At 47.2% G+C, this 16,818-nt stretch overlaps 1 protein-coding gene across 5 annotated transcripts in view; it reads right to left on the bottom strand.

Annotated features, from left to right (window-relative positions):
• Positions 1-248: 248 nt before the first annotated feature.
• Positions 249-16,818, bottom strand: part of TTC7A (tetratricopeptide repeat domain 7A) — a 176,053-nt gene continuing 159,483 nt past the window's right edge. For 4 of the 5 annotated variants that reach the window (XM_065059765.1, XM_065059763.1, XM_065059767.1 and 1 more), the window contains one exon: positions 5,452-15,763. In XM_065059765.1, the coding sequence (XP_064915837.1) occupies positions 15,353-15,763 (411 nt within the window). In that variant the 3' untranslated portion in view covers positions 5,452-15,352. The other variant, XM_065059764.1, reaches the window with a different exon arrangement.

Here is a 16,818-nt window from a genome sequence, read left to right on the forward strand (position 1 = left end):
TCAAACATCTGAAGGCACATTGCTCCTTTTTCCTGGCTCCGTTCCTCTCTGACAGCACGCCGCTTGCTTGCTCACTCTCGGTTTTCCCATGAACTACAGGGTGCAGGCCAAAATATCCTTTGCAACTCATAACTTGCTAGGCACACTGGGTTCCAGTTAATGTAGCAAATGGGGGTTTCATAATGCTTGAAGTATCTGTGGCATGAATATATTAAAGGTCCTGAAATTGGCAGGAAATACGAGAAGCATTTTTTTGTTTTCCACAGGGTCAATTTTATTCATCTGGTGAAAACATCTTACAACGACAAAAAGAAGTAACATGGAAAACCGATTCCGACAACCGCGTTAACAGCATTCAAGCGGCGGGTCGGAAACACGCGTACGAGCTCCTCTCTGTGCACCAGCTCGGGGAGGTTCTCACTTGTATCGTCATGGGCAGCTCCACAACCGTGTGGTGTCCTGTCCTTATCAGCGGTTTTAGCCACACACCTGTATGGGCTTCTGGGGGGAAACAAGCTGCATCTTTTAGCATCCAGAAACTCAGGAACCTGCCCTGGTTTCCTGGAGAGGAAGGCACGAGCCAGTTCATTAAAGGCAAAGTCAGAGGAACCATCTGGGCAACTGCTGGGTCAGTGGTTACCTCTTTCCTGCTGACATTGCCAAACTGGTGGATGTTTCAGCTTCTCGTTTCTAAGAAAATTACTTGTATCTGACCATGCACTGATGTCCCGTTGCACTGAACAATGAGGGAACAGTGGGGAGACCACCACCTGGAGCCAGGCTCGGGGAACAGGCAGAGGGCTGGTTAAACCAGCACAAGCAGGGGGTGTTGGCCAGAAGACCATGGGGCTGGTGGCAGCAGCCACCTCAGAGGTGACAGCAGCCTTCGGGACATAAAGCAGCTCTCCTTAGCCAAAAATGTGACGTGCTGGGGGAGGGAGAGACATCTCAGCTACACATACTCACTGCACAACTGTCAAATATGCCTGCAATACAATTCAATCAGAGGCAATCACTGCTGCAGCGTGGCTGCTCGGGGAAGCCTTCTTGTCCTAGGCTGAATTGCAACTATCAAATCTCTGTTGGTTTGGCTGGAAAAATATGACAGCAGTGATGTCTTTTCACTAAAAAGGATTGTTTCCCACTCCGCTGTCATTAAAATGAAATATAAACTAGCCAAACCCTCTCTTCACCAAGACTCTCTGAAAACGGAATATTTTTTGGATAAAATAACTGTAATTCAAACTGCAGCAGGCAGTGCTGTGCCTACTTTGGTACCCAGCCAGTGAATTTTAAAGTAACCACCCTCCAGGACTGTTCTCCATTTGGATTTATTAGTCATTACCAAGAAAAGATAATTAGCACTTCTGAAGCATTGTGATAATCAGTGGCATGAACTGTTGTTACCCATGGAAACGGGCTGGGGTGCCTGTGCGGCGCAGGAACACGGCAGCTCCCCTGCATTCCCTGTATGGAACGAGTACACCAGTGGGCAGCCCCTCAGCTGCAGGAGAGGCTCAGACGTACCAACAGCTCCTGTGGAGCTAATGACAGCTGACATGGGGTAAGGCAGGGAGGGGAGTCGTTCCCTGGCCTGTTGGGTTTCTCCTTCTGATATCCTGGAGGCAGAGTCATTTTTGCTACAATACACAAACCTTGCTGTTGGTCAAAGGCAATGGCACACACTACGCCTTTACTGCGCAACAGAAAAATAGGAGCTTAATTATTTTTCTTCTGTACGCACCCTGCCAACACAAAGGAAAATAACCTTGTGGTGGAGCAAGAGGAACCTGGGTATACCTGGATCCTTTAGGCAGTGATGCCTTTTTTTCTGTTCTTTCTAATGAGAAAACTCTGTTGGATTCAAGTCAGTGCTAAAACTCACAAAATCAGTATTTCACCTATTGGTCCTCAAACTTCCATTAGTAATGATCATCTCTACTAATCATGTGAGCGATGTGATGTAAATCTTTTGTTCTTAGTTTCAAACCCTGAGCATTAAGCATTCCAGGCTCCCTGCTATAAAAAGCAGCATTAATTAGTGTGCTCAGGGCAGCAGATCTATTAGATATAGCAAGGTTGCTATCTAAATAAATACTACAATACACAGGCTTGTCTGAAGTAGTTGTCCTCATCTTTCTGTACCTGGAAGTATGAACAAAATCCATGCTGAAGAACAGAGGTAGCAAATAAGCCTGGGAAAGCTTTTGTTGTGGTGAGTACTAATAACAAATGTAGCTATTTACCCCCAAAATAGTTGCAAGTCTGAAACAACCACCCTTTTTCCTGCAAGGTACAGAGCATTTCAGGTCAACATAACACCCCTCCAACCAAGCAGCGCTTTGTATCCTCTGGGAAGCACACAGCGAATGTCAGGACCAAGTCCAGTTTCCATGCGAAGTACTTTGTCTGCAACTGATGTGGGGGCTGTGGTGTGCTGGTGTGCTGTGTTGGCAGCGCATACCTTTCCCCTGTGATTCCTGTCGATGCTGGTGGTTTACTCATGCACATCTTCCTTGCCACACCTGCAGCAGAGACTCTGAGGTCTGCAATTCCTATGCCAGTAACGCTCCTTATTGCCTGGGACAAATACGGGACCACACTGGCAACATCGGAGTGCTCAGTGCACTCCAAGTACTCGTGCACGTCTGCACCTCTCCTAGCAAGATGGCTGCTGTGGCAAGTCTGGTTACCGCCGAGATGCCGTTCGCCTGGTGGCAACGAACGCGATGGGCCGGTGTCTGTTTACGAGCCAGGCATGCCGAAGTGAAGGGGTCTGTGTTTGCTTCCCAGCCGCTGCTGGGAAACAGGCACCCTCGTGCTGGCTCGCAGAGCTCTCGGAGCGGTGCCCCTGCCGCAGAGGTGGACGCGTGGCTCGCACTCAAACCGCTGCCTGGTACACTGAAGTTGCCATGGCAGCGCTTTGCAGATACACGTTGCACAAGAAAGCGGTGATGTTGGGCCACACTGACTCTTTTTTTGTCTTACACAGAAGGCTCACTCCCACCCTGCGCACTGAGGAGCAGAACAAATATTGGAATACAATATCTACCTATACATACGTCCTTAGGTCTATTGTCAGATTGCATCTGACTGTGGAACTGGGTTTAAAACACCTGGGTAACAATTTACATACTGTGTCAACAACAACATCTCTCCCCCTTCCCCCTTTCCCACTTGCAGTGCAGAACAAGCCGACTCCATGGCATCCTTCACAGCAAAATGGGTCTCTGCTGCGTCTTTCTGTCTTCATGAAACTCATTTAATTCTGGTACTTTAACACCTACTCCTTCCTCTGCTGCTGGTGCTTTTGCAAATGAGAAACGTGGCCGGGTAATACTGTCTCCTTGGAAACCTGCCTCAGGCCTAAAAAGCTGTGTTTGGTGCCTGTGGCACTGGAAAGCCAGAGACCTCAAGGGCTGAACACCTTTCAAGCTGGGCTGCTTTCACTCCAGACCCCCCATGAACAGAGGAATAAGCTGGGTTATTGCACCAGCAAGACTGAATGGGGAAAAAAACCATTATATATATCTATATATCTATCTGTATATATATATTTATAATTGCCTGCGAGTGCAATGGGCTGCAGAGAGAAACCTGAGGGCAGTGTACTTGTGCAGGTGCCCGGGGACAGGAGCTGTGCCATGGTGTGGCATGCTAGCAGCACGAGGTGCCCACCTCTCGATGAGCCTGCAGATTTCCAAAAAGTGTAAACAACACTGACTTCAAAGTCTGCTGCCAGAGTCGTGGGATCTTTAAGAAATAACCCCTACTCAGTTATTGCTTGAGGATATTATAATTTCTGGAATGAACTAGTTGTGGATCACAATACTGGGCAGAATTATAGTACAAAGTGTGTTCTAGTGCAAACGCCACTTACGAAATAGTCATAAATCTTCTTTGGACAAAAACAGGCATAGAGCCCAACTTTTTGTGCAGAAAAGTGCCCGCAGCTCATTTCTGCATCATCTTTATCTGGGGACCGGTCTGGCGGGGCTGGCTCTGGTGTGCGGTGTGGCAGCGTGGCGCAGCTCAGGGCCACAGCCCGGGAGCGGCGTGGCGGGGGGGACACCAGCTGCGTCCCCTGCCCCGGCCCAGCCAGCCCTGGGGAGGCTGCGCGGATTGGGAGCTCTTCAGATGGCTCTGGAGATCACTCTTACATCTGATACGAGACACAAAATGATCCTGCTCCGCTGAAGGCTCAGCTCCGTACCTCTGATGTGAAATTTCTACAGGCAATCCAAAGATTTGGTTCTAAGAAAGAAGTAATTCATATATACACATGCTGCCTTCAGCATACTTTCCCTTAAAAGACTGCTGCCATCTTTTATATCATGAAAAGATAGATATGAAAACATTTTGTGCCAGGAATGGTAATGCAGTAGAACACAGAGTTCAGTCACTATATACTGGTAATCACTACATTCCTCACTAAAAGTGATGCAATATGTGATTAATAAAACTTTACCATTAGCTACTTCATGTAAGGCCTTCCAATAAATATGTAATTGGAGATAAATATATGTTTTTAATACTAGTTCAACTGTGAACTGATTTGGTCTTTGGTCTTTCTGCTTTTGTGAATCATACTGCAATAGCAGCTTAAAAAAATTAATTTAAATCAGTCTAGGCAAACGCCACACCAAGTATGGTGAGCATATGCAGTATATAAGAGCAAGGCAGGAAAAAGGATTATTAAAACAGCTTAAATAATTTTGTAAACGGCATACAATGCCTCTGTGGTTTAGCTGTCACTTATAACCTGTCAGATCTGTGTGGTACAGACTTAAGCACAACTTGGTCAAGTTAGCTGGTGCATTTACTCCTGTTTAGAGCAGGTCTGGGCTTTAATTCAGGGTTTGGGGTTTTTATCGTCAATGAAAATTGAAAGGTGCAAGTGTCTAGAGCAGCTGTATCCTAGCATGATCTATTCTGCAGACAGCCACCTTGAACCAGCACTTTGAAATAAGCCTTGCTATTACCTGGAACAAAAGGTGAGGCAGGCACCTGTGAGGCAAAAGGCATTCTCTTTTTCTACCTGTTGCAAACTCTTCTACTGTTAGGTTTGTCTCAGCTAAGCATGCAAACCTGAGCCCCGTCCTGGATTTGTTTTGCCCAGTTCCAGGTTACAGTGGCACTTTTCTGTTGGGCCTTTGCTTTGTTTATTTGTTTGGTTTTGGTGTCTGTCCACAAAACGAAGGTGCTTAGCTGCAGGGCAAGGCTTCAGAGCTCCCTGGGTATGACAGTGAAGGGGATGACAGGACTGCTGGATTCAAGGTCCAGAGCGGTGAGGAAGCATTCAATGGCTGCTTCGTTTTTCCCCTGAGCTTGCAAGACCTCTCCGAGGCTGTTCCAGGCCCTGTGACTGGTGGTCTGGATCCGGATGGCGTCTCTGAGTACTTTTTGGGCCAGGTCCCTCCGCCCAAGTCTGCTGAGCACCAAGCCCTGCCAACAAACAAGCGACAAGCGGTTAACAATGGTACAGAACAGAGGAAGAAATGGAGTGTCCTGAGCTCACAGCAAGCTGGGCAGACGCATGAGTGCAGGAGCAGAAGTCCTGTGGGGGTGATCTCCACCTGTTTCTGGAGAAGAGAAGCAATCAGCTGTTTAACCTCTGTTGTTTTTTTTTTTTTAATTTTTGATGTGTAATTTAAAAAAACCCACAAAACAATTATGAAAAAATTTTTTTAAGCAGAGACTGATACAACTCTGTAAGTGCTCCTGCTGCATGTTACTGGGAGAATGTATACTGGTGCCATACAGAGGAAAAGCTACAGGCTCTTCAAGGATCCCTCTCTTCTCGAGTAGGTTACACTGGCTTCTGATCCCCAGGAAAATACACCCAGGTTCAATTACACCGAGTATCTAAATTAACTCTTGTACATCTGGAACATCCAGCTGAGGCAGAGGTAAAGCCTCTCAGCTCCTACATCTTGACCATACAGAAAGACCTTTCTACTTAACAGATGGGGCTAAAGGGACGTGTACCCTCTCCAGCCTTGTAGAAACTGTATGTAACAGCATGGAGCCCTCTGTCCTGCTATTTGCACTCCAGTGTAGATCCTAAAGCAGCGTGGGGGAGGAGAAGGATGGAGGAACCTTGTTTAAAAAGCTGTCCTTAGGGTAAGAAAAGACACAAGTGGGTGTAACCATCTGGAAGGAACAGGAGGAGGAGGATGAAAGAAGTGGTAGGAAGAACATGTTTTCCTATAGGGCTCACATGGATGCATCTGAACCCACAAAGCATCTCATGAGCCAGGCTGCCTTTTAATTACACGGCAGTCAACCACACGGGGCCCAGATGGTCACGTGGGCTTTGCAGTCCAAAACGCATCAGTGGCATTTTCCTGCTTCTTCCTGAAGGTGCACGCACTGGGATGAACCTCCCGCCGGTTTCATCCAGGCTTGGCCTGCGGAAGAAGCAGCTGACGCTTCCATGTCCCCTGACACGCTCTGCATGGCCTCTGCCTGTGCTCACCCCTGGAAATGCTGGGAAGGGAGATGACAGCCTGACTTCATGCTTTTCCTGGGACTACATGTGGACGCAGCCATATATAGGAAGAAATGCATTAGCTTTACCTTTAGTGAGTCAAATTACCTTTAGTTGATATGAAAAGTCATAACGAACCTGAAATTTCTTGCAACCAGAACCCAAGCAAATTTCTGATGGAAGAACGATGATGCTTTTGGAAGTAGTGAAGATCTCGCCTTTGTCTTGTTTTGTTTGCTTTTCCAAAAGTGTCATTAGACACATGGTGCCTCAGCACGACTGAGACCCCATAGCCAGTGATAGTACTCCTACCTACAGAAACACATCACTTTGCCAGAGAGAAGAATTAAGAAAAACCCATTTAATGAAGTATTGGCAGTACTTTGTAAAGTTTCATTGCCTCAAACCTTGACCTGAATAATCGACTCAACTATGAAATCTTATAATCTAAAGATGCAGTGGGGATGTTTTTTTCTTTAAGTTTCTCTCTCTGTTGGAAAATGGTGAGGCAGCAGGATCAAATCTTACAACTGTGAGCAGGCAGAGGTGACACAGAGGTACCCCAATGAGGCTGGTTCCTCTGGAGGTAGCTGCCAGGAGACAACCGTAGGCATGTAATGACAGACTGGAAGGAATTTGTGCAATTCTAATTTGAGTCACCCGCTTGACAGGGATAATGAGGCACAGAAAGGGCAAGTAGAGTGGCCACAACAAATCTGCTGCTGAGCCAAGAATAGATGGGAGCTAAATCAGCTCTCGTTTGTCCTCAACCACAAAACCACCCTTCCTAAAAACTCTTCCTGTTGTGCTGACGGAGCAGAGCCGATTGTGCTCTCTGGTGGCTGGGGACCCATGGCTGTCCTCTCCCTGACACAAGTGGCACTGAGGCTCCTGATGCTCCTGAAGGGCCACTGGCATGGGGGCCATTGAGCTGGTGCAGATGCTGCCTGTCATCCTTCCCCAGTGAGGAGGGGAATCCCCTTCCAGGCTGAACATCTCATGCCGCTCCGCAATGCTGCAGTGAAACCCACCTCACCGTAACCCGCTCATGCAGCTCAGCTCCTTCCTCTGCCCAAGCACCCATGTTGGTCAAGGACTGGAGGTGCCCCATGGGTCCCCAGTGTGGGCCAGGCTGGGGTGCCTGTGAGTGTCCTGCAGCACTGGGGAGGAGGCTGTACGCAAACCACAGGTCCTGTGTTCACCTGGGCACGGTGCTGAAGCTGATGCCCACCAGTAAGCGCAGCACATGTGAACATTTGCTCATTGGTATTCAATGCTTTCAAGGACGCCACTTTAGCTGAAAAAACATCTGTGAACCCTCAAAAAGAGTGATCTCGGGCTCCCCAAAGCCAGGGGAAAGCCTCCTGTTGATGCTGTGGTACACTGCATGAGAGAAAAACTGCTATATATTTTGGGGGAAAAACACAGGAGGAAACATTTGCTAAAGGAGGTAAAGATTTCCTCCCTCATCCTTGCTTCCATGCACAAGTGTTAGTGCCAAGGGCTGCCCAGGTCCCTGGCTCTTCCCAGGAGTGCCCACTGTCCTGCTTCCCTCTTGTTCTGACCAGGAACAGCCCCACGTCCCCTTCTTGACCATGTGTCTGGGTGTCCCTGTGGTGTGGGCAGAAGACATTGTGCTTCAGGCCTCAGCCCAAGCAGAGACTGAGGTGTGGTCAACCTGATTTCCAACCCAGGCCTGCAAATGTTCCCAAACCCCAGCACAGAGACCTACTCCTCCACCCACACTGAGCCGTGACAGATGGTCTCAGCCTTTCCAGTGAGGCTTAACTGAACCGGCAGAAATGTGCTGCTGGATGTTTAAAGGACAGGTTGAACATCATTAATTGTGCATGCAGGAGAGTTTCTTGCTTTGTGCTCCCTCTTTCCCCTTCTCCTCGCCCTGCTCCTTGCAAATCACAAGCATTTTGTGAGAGCTGAAGGCTGCACAATCCGCAAGCCTCATGAAGACGCAGTACTGAGCACTTCAGTTTTTTGTTTCCCTGAGGTATTTGCGCTTGAGAGCTTCTCCTTGCTACTGAATTTCTTATTTCCCCATAGAGTCTGGCTTGCTATAAACAATGCCTGCATGTTGTTGCTATGTAGGTCCAGCTGGAATCTGCCTACAGTGCAAAAGAAAAGAATTATATATAAATTCAGAAAGCCACCCACTGACAGGCAATTTGCATTTTTATCTGGAAGATTTTTTTTTTAAAGATTTTTCTAATGAAAGTTCAGTTCCTGAGTTTCTATGGAAACTCATCTGCTTGGTGTGCATGCATAATTTCATAAAGTCAAATCTCAGGAAGATGAGCAATTAGTATAAATACAAGCAGGAATGTGATTAAAGGTTTCATCCTCTTATTCCTGAAGATAGAGGGTGAGGCTGGGTTTTGTTGTGTTTCTTTGGTTTGTATTTGTGTTTTTTTTCCAAATTAATGCAAAAAACGGTGTACAAGGTAGCCTTGCTCCTCTGCCACCTCCTGGCTAGCATGGGCACTTCTGATTTTGCCCAATTATGTTCCTCCGAAACACGGTGAGTCCCTCTAAGTACGGTCTTCTCTGAGGTCAGGCTGCTTTTTAAACTTGAGCATATTATAATTCAACAAGGCCAAGTGCAAGGTCCTGCACATGGGTGGGGCAATCCCAAGCACAAATACAGGCTGGGCAAGAGAATGGATTGAGAGCAGCTGTGAAGAGAAGGACTAGGGAAAGTGCACCTGCAGCCCAAAAGGCCAACGGTACCCTCAGCTGCATCAAAAGGAGCATGACCAGCAGGTCGAGGAAGGTGATTCTGCTGCTCTGCTCTGGTGAGACCCCACTTGGAGTTCTGCATCCAGCTCTGGGGCCCCCAACAGGCCGTGGACCTGATGGAGAGGGGCCAGAAGAGGCCATGATGATGATCAAAGGGCTGGAACACCCCTCCCATGGAGACAGGCTGAAAGAGTTGGAGATGTTCAGCCTAGAGAAGAGAAGGCTCTGGGCAGACCTTATAGCAGCCTGCCAGTACCTAAAGGAGACCTACAAGGAAGATGGATAGGGACTTTTTACAAGGGCACATAGAGATAGGACAAGGGGTAATGGCTTTACACTGAAAGAGGGCAGAATTAGGTTTGATATAAGGATGAAATTCTTCACCGTGAGGGTGGCTCTGCACTGGAACGGGCTGCCCAGAGAAGCTGTGGATGCCTCATCCCTGGAAGTGTTCAAGGCCAGGCTGGATGGGGCTTTGAGCAACGTGGTCTAGTGGAAGGTGTCCCTGCCCGTGGCAGGGGGGTTGAAACTAGATGATCTTTAAGACCCCTCCCAACCCCAAACATTTGATGGTTCTGTGATTATAAATATTAAAAAAAAAAACCCAAACCAACCCAAAAGGCGTGTGGGAATCATTTTGCTTCCTAGCTCCTGTGGGCAGCATGTCGCTAGGGCTCATGCCAGCCCTGTGCCAGCCACAGCAGGCATTTCATGTGCTGCTGGCATTAGTACAGCCGTATAGTGCTTGGATACTAACTCACTCTAGCAGGCTGAGGGTAACCTGTGCAGATTAGTTTAATTTTCTTCTTTAGGTCTGAAGACATACTTCAAATCTTGTAAACAGAGGCAGAGTAGTGAAGCTTGTGCTTCCAAGCCAGACTCTAAAAAATGGAGCTGAAAGCACACGAGGAAATTCATTGGAGGTGAAGGGCTGCGCAGAGCGAAACTGGTACAGTCTAGTGGTGCGTGAAGGCAGAGGCGAGGCAGCAAATTTGGTTTGCTGATTTAGGGTGCATTATGCTGGCAGCTGGACTCCTGAATTGATTGGTTTTAATTTCGGGGAACAGGGGCTGCATATGGGAAGCTTTTTAAAAGGTATTTTTGACCTCATCCACATGCAAAACAAAACTTAAACCACCTCTATAGTGACAGTGGGTTGGACTCCCTTGCCTTCAGTGATGTGATACTTAGTAATCGATACTTTAGCGAGGCTATTTTTGTTTTAGGAGAGCCATATTTCAATTTAAGCTAGATGAGTGAAAAAGTGACCTGTTTTCATTTTCCACTAATAAAGAAAGTGAGCATAAGCTCCACTTGAAATCCCACTTCAGAAGGTCATTAAATTTCTGATCTGTGCCTTTATTTCCTTAGAGTTTGACAAAACCTTCTTTAAAGTTTTTAGCTTATAAAATTCTCAGAAAATAGTGCAGAAAAGACATTATGGAAGACTACACAATAAGCCTCACGTACAAGCTGGAGTTTATTTTTAGTAATGCAAGTTAAAACTTCCTTTGCAAATGTTTAGTTCAAACACCTGATGAGCAGCAGAGAGTTATCACGAGTCTCGGCATCCTTGCCTTCTTCCACTAAGGTGGCACAGATTTACTTGTTCTTTTCTTTGGGGCTTGCACTGGAAATAGATGTCCAGAGAAATGTTTTATTTCATGCGTGGAAGACTGCTTTTTGGTTTTGTTTGCATGGTCATCTTATTCTTGGAGAATCTGTATAGGTGGACTAGAGTCTATCTTTACCCTTTACAAACTGATTTTAATAAATACTTCAAATGCAAGTTCTCTCTTTCCTCGCACGAGACTGAAATTTCAAAGTGAGGTTCTCTGATGCTTTTATCAACTGAGCCTATTACTGTCTAAATATCCTAAGAAGTTTCTAGAATAAACTACACTTTGCAGGCTTTTCTGTTGGGCTTCTGCTAGTGCATTAGTTAATTAATGTCAAGGTAAATGGGGTATCCTTACTGTCTACTCCAATCTATCATGCGGAGATGTCACCAGTGGTTGGCAGGAGGGTAATCAGCAGCTGGCAAGATGAGGTCAGGCTGCAGAAAAGTGCTCTTTCAAAAGTGTGCTTATTCAGCAGAACCCTACAAAAAGCCTTTCAAGATGCATTTGGCACTTGGTGATAACAGTCTCATGTAACAGAAAAATCCGCACTGCTACAGGGTAATTATTTAGCAATCAGGATAAGTTGCAAGCAAAATCTGTTGCATAAACCACGAAATACAAGCAAGTCTTTTTGGAAAATGGCAAACATTCACCCTGGAAATCCTAGGTGTCCTAGAATACAGACAGACATGTAACTAGCCCATCGCTCTGTGATTCTTTCCCCCTACATTCCTGACCTTTGCATTTCTGAGGAGCCAGGATTTTTTTTTGAAGCTGTGAGCAGTGAAGTGAGCTTTTGTTGTTCTGTCACTCAGCCCCGCAGCGGCTGGCAGCGTGCGGTGTAGCTAATCATCCATTTTGCTGATTCAGTCCAGGTTGTGGCAAACCTGAGTGATACATCTGAGCTTTGTTCTCTGAAAATATACTGTAGGAATACATAGAGCAGCCAGGGTCTGCTTGCCAAACACACTGAATTAGAGACCGTATCTTAATTTGCTGCCCTAACAAAGGGTAACTGGGATCGACTTCTGGAGGAAAGCTCATCTTTCAGTGTTTCTGCTGCCTCTTTTGTCGAGAGCAGTTTTTCCTTCTCTTCCTTCCTCCTCTCCAACTCCTCTGCCGCAGCTGCTGCATCCCCTGTCACTTCAGTGACGCTGAAGTGCTGCATTTGACAGAGCAGAGGAGGGGAAGCAGAGGGGAGGGGAGGGAAGGCAGGCACCGCCACTGCAAAACACAGCGTCCGGAAAGGAAAAACGAAGGAACGGCACCGGAAGGGGGAACTGGCAAGCGCTGGGAAAAGCAAAACCCCAACTTTACATCACAATCTGTAGCACTTGTGCACTGCTTGTGGGTTTCAACTCGGTAGGTTCAATCCAGAGATTTCAGCTCTGGCACTGCAGGTGCCGAAGGCAGCCTAGCAGCAGATTGCTGCTTAAACTTCACTGCAGCATCTCCATGTGCTACAGGTGAGTGGGAGGTCAGAGGAGAAATGAGACTCCAAGGAGATATCAGGAGGGACAGACTAGCTCAGCGTGAAGACAGAGAGAGACCTCTTAAGCCCCACCACAGACCCGGGCACATTGTATGCTTTACTGACCATACCGAGGTCACTTTAGCAGGGCGAGATGAAAAAGCAAAAGAAAGAAAAGATCAAAAGTGGTGAAGACCTGAAGAGAGGAACATCCCCTTTCCTTAGCTTGCCTGTGTGTTTTTCAAGGCGGTGTGTAATTGCAAAGGCACCATCTCGCCCCGTCTCGCCGTGAGGCCAAGGCGAGCCCCCCCCGCAGAAGGGAAGCGCGGTGCTGCGCTGCACGCTGCCCTCTGCCCAGGCTTGCTGTCTCTGTTTGCGTTCATCAAATGTTAGTGGTGATGTTTGTACCGTGTTTGAAGCTTAAACGTGATAAAACATTTATTGACATAAAAAGCAAACCCTAAGGCAGCATTTCAAACCAGAAGGCTCTGATCTCTTCCTAGGGAGGCTCATACAAGCCCAGGGAGAATGAAGAGTTTTTCTGCCTTGTTGGATTGTCATCATTTAAGCCTCATTCAAAGCAGAATTGTTTGCTGCATGCTGAATATTGTCTAGATAGTTCTTCCTTTGCTGAGACATACATGGAGATGAAGCAGCAAGCAAGGAAAGCGAATAGGATGCCTCGGCCACATGTTTGAGACTAACTAAATGCAGTATTTGTTTTGCACTAAGGCAAGATTTCTCCCAGCCCTGATCTTAGCAGTTGTCATAGTGATGTTGCAGTAGAGCACACAGTACCTGCAACTAGGACTCGAGCTCATGGTGTTGTCTGTAAAAACATGCATTAAAAGAAGGTCCCAACCTAATAAAAAATTGTAATTTAGGATACATAATTTATAATTTGGGGTCCCAATTCTGTTATGCACTGTACCTGCTTGCCTGGCAGAACACCTTGTTGAAATTAGTGAGATTTGGCTTAGATATATCCAAGTATTTGAAAACACATGCAGAACTGAGATTGATCAGCATCAGCAATGAGAGAAAAGGCATGTAACATGAATGGAGGATGCTGAAGAGCAGCAGGTAACCTGCTGGCTAAAGCACTTGACTAGAAAGTGGTTGCTATGCTTCATCAGCTACTAATGCATTGCACATTGAATAATCTGCTGTTTCTCAGGAACAACTCAGAGACCGGGCCAGGGTAAAGGGACAAGCTCTGGGAGGCAGAAGTCCTGATTTAAGTGTTCTCAGGCTGAGGAGGATTGCAAATTTGCCCCTCTTGTGCTCGGGGGGATGCATGCTAACTTCTAGCAAATATTTTTAAGTTGGGGAGCAGGTAAGCACTGCCATTGCTTCCAGGGAGAATCAGCTCTCTGCCTCTATTTTAATAATAAGCACGTGCCTATGTTCTGTTGCACATGGCAAGATGGTGCTGCCTATTGCTGGGGAATGTGTAGCTTATGACTTGGACAATTGATCTGAGCTCCCACAGTGTGCTGTGGCTGATGAGCAGGGAAATTCAGTCTGCCTAGGCTTCCTTCAGTGCCAATGCCAGATCTTCCCCCAAATTTTAATGCACTGCTTTGCAAGAAAGGAGGGGCTAAGGTGCACATTTCCCAAGCATGTTATCTTCCCCTCTCTGTACAGAGTAAACTTTGTCTGAACATATGAGTCATGAACAGGTTCTCCTAGGTAACAGCTTCAGCTCTGCTAAGGGTCTCTAGGAACCTGGTCCCACAGAACTAATTGCCAGAGCAAGCGCCACATTTTGCATGTCTCCGAGGAAGGGTGTAGCGCAGCAAAGGCCCAGCTGACAGAAGCACACAGCATGCCAATGTATTGCAGCAGATGTCTTCTGAAGGGAGAGCCGAGATATTTAAAAAATCTTAATTTGCTTAGTTTTCCACCACTGGCAGTCTCTGGGATAGTACGTTGTTAATGACATCCTCAGCACAACTACAGCCGGAGCCTCAGAGTGCAGCATGGAGGAGAGAGCAGGGCAGGGACACGCTGCCTCCACCACTGCTCCCCCGCCTCCCATCCCACAAGGAGCATCTTTCCTCATCGCCTGTGAACTTCCACGCACTAAGAGATTTTGCTGAATTACAGAGAGCATTTTCTGTTACATGCTCAAAAGAGAACGAGTGAAGAAACTCATTGAGCAGATAAATGATTAAAGACTTTTGATAAATACTGCACGTAACGTTAGTGCAAATGGAAGCTCCAGCGACACTGGAGAACTGTGATGTTTTCATGTTTCCCTTTTGTTTGGCCCAAAGGGAGTTCTGCTTCCTTCTATTGACTGTGGCCAGCCCAGTGTATCAGGGCAGCCTGCTGAAAACCTGGAAGTCTTGCTGGTTGCCACTCCTCTGTTTGCACAGCTGTGTCTTATGTACCAGGAGGCAATGTATTCTGTTATTGTGGTACACGCTATTTTATATACTATATTACTATAGTCTATCACTCTGACCTGTCTTTGGTGCGATAACAGGCAGCCTAAACGGCAGAGAATTTAAAGTAATTATAACTGGTTTCCTTGTTCGTGAAAAACGGCACCTGAAGGTTGGAGTATGAAGGGGATGGTCATTCCAACCCTCCTCCCTTCTGACGGTTCCCTGAGCATCTCCTGAAATACCATTTATGAGTTCAGCTGTAAACCAGCAACTTGACTACTGCAATTTCTAGGCTTTCATTTGATATCAGAGCAAAGCACAGCATGAGGATAATACTGATTAGTCGAGCTGCAGTGGTATCTCAAGGGCTGTGGATGGGAAACCACAACTAAAACTAGTAATCTTCTGCAAGAGCAGGTTGGAGCTCAGTGGAAAGGCATCTGCTGCAGAGAGAGATCAGGCCAAGGACAATGTCTTTAGGCCTGGATGCAAGTTTTATTCTCTGGAGGCAACTGAACCACTGCAGGAACTCGAGGGGTTTAAGAAATGTAGCAGGTTCTTCTTTTGTAAGGTGTTACACACACTTCAGAGAAGGGATCAGAGAAGAGCTGGGGAGTTTTGTCTTTCAGGAATTTATTTTGGTTTCTAAAGTTACGTAAACAGAGCCTGAATAATGTGGTAATGAGCACCTCGGGGACACAGAGAATAACTTACCACAACAGAGGAAAGCAAGCAAGTGATTGGCACAGATAAGCATGAGCTGTAGATTCCCTGGAAATGTGGATAATCCACCTCTGCGAAGCAGAGCCGCAGCCCTCCCGCTACCGTGCTGAAATCTTTGCACTGTGCAGTGATCAGATTTGCTCCTTCCAACCACCCCACATCTCTGGCTGATGAGGGGAGCACACAGCTCCCCCAGGAGAGGAAACAGCCACTCGAAGCGTCTCAGTGATGGCTTCCGTGTCAGAGAAGCACTTATCACCTTGTTTGTGACGGCTCCGCTGTCTTCTCTGGACGGAGGAAGGAAGCCTGGCAACTGCAGAGGAAGAGAGAGGGCAACAAACAACTCTGTCAGCTCCTCACTGCTGCTGAGAAGCCGTGATCCCGCTGCACAGCCAGGGCTTTGCTTGGGCTACTGAAGCTGCCAGCTGACTAGTGGATTTGCAGGGAGGGTGGCAATGGGGTGGGGGTGGGGGGGTTCTGCAGCAAACAGAAACAAGGAGAACAAAGTGTTTGCAACTCCTTGAACAGCAAGTGAGCTGACACACAAACTGATTAATATGAGCATCTAAAATGCTCAATTCTCCTGCAGGAGCCAGTAGCTAGAGGCAAAGACAAGCTCTCTCCCTCAAGCTCAGCTGCTTCAACTGAAAAATTTGAGTTAAGAGGCTGCTCTAAGGATTGCTTTTCCCCAAGGAGAGCTTAGAGCAGTTATTTTGGGATATCTGAAGCGCAGGAACATTCCTGGGATTCTGCAATAAGCCTCAGAGTTGGGAAAACAGAATCTGTTAACCAGCCATGGCTTGGAAAGAGGCTACCAATCGTCTCCAAAAGCCAAATGGTGCTTTACCTTGTCCTGCTTGGTGGAGCTGCAAGAGGTACATGCCAGACAAGCATAATATCCATTGAGAAAGCTTCTCTTAGGGTCACACTGGAATTAGTTTTGGACTCTGTCTCCTACCCAGCCCACAACCCACTGATCTGGGGCTTGCAGCGTACCACCGGCGGGCAGAAAGCAGCTGTCCCCAGTACAGGCAGCATGACAGAGGATGCTGCCTGCAACCTCAGCCTCGTGCACGGTGAGCGTGTGATGACTTGACGGGGAATTCCAGCGGAGAGCACCAACCCGCAGGAGGCTGCGCTGCTGGTCCACCAGCAAGTGTTGCGCCGCTGACGTGCCATTTTTGGGAGGAGGTGTAACTAGCTATGTCACCCTGCAGAGCGGGCTGAAAATAGGATTGCACTCACTGTGCCATGTGGCTCAGTGGTATGTCAGGACATGTATTTTTAGGAAATTCCTCCTTTGGGCAGACAGGGTGAAGTGCTTGGCCTGGTTTGCAGGTTGCTGGCTTTGCCCAGATCTTTCATAGC

This window comes from Columba livia, chromosome 3 (genome assembly GCF_036013475.1).
Source record: "Columba livia isolate bColLiv1 breed racing homer chromosome 3, bColLiv1.pat.W.v2, whole genome shotgun sequence".
NCBI lineage: Eukaryota > Metazoa > Chordata > Aves > Columbiformes > Columbidae > Columba > Columba livia.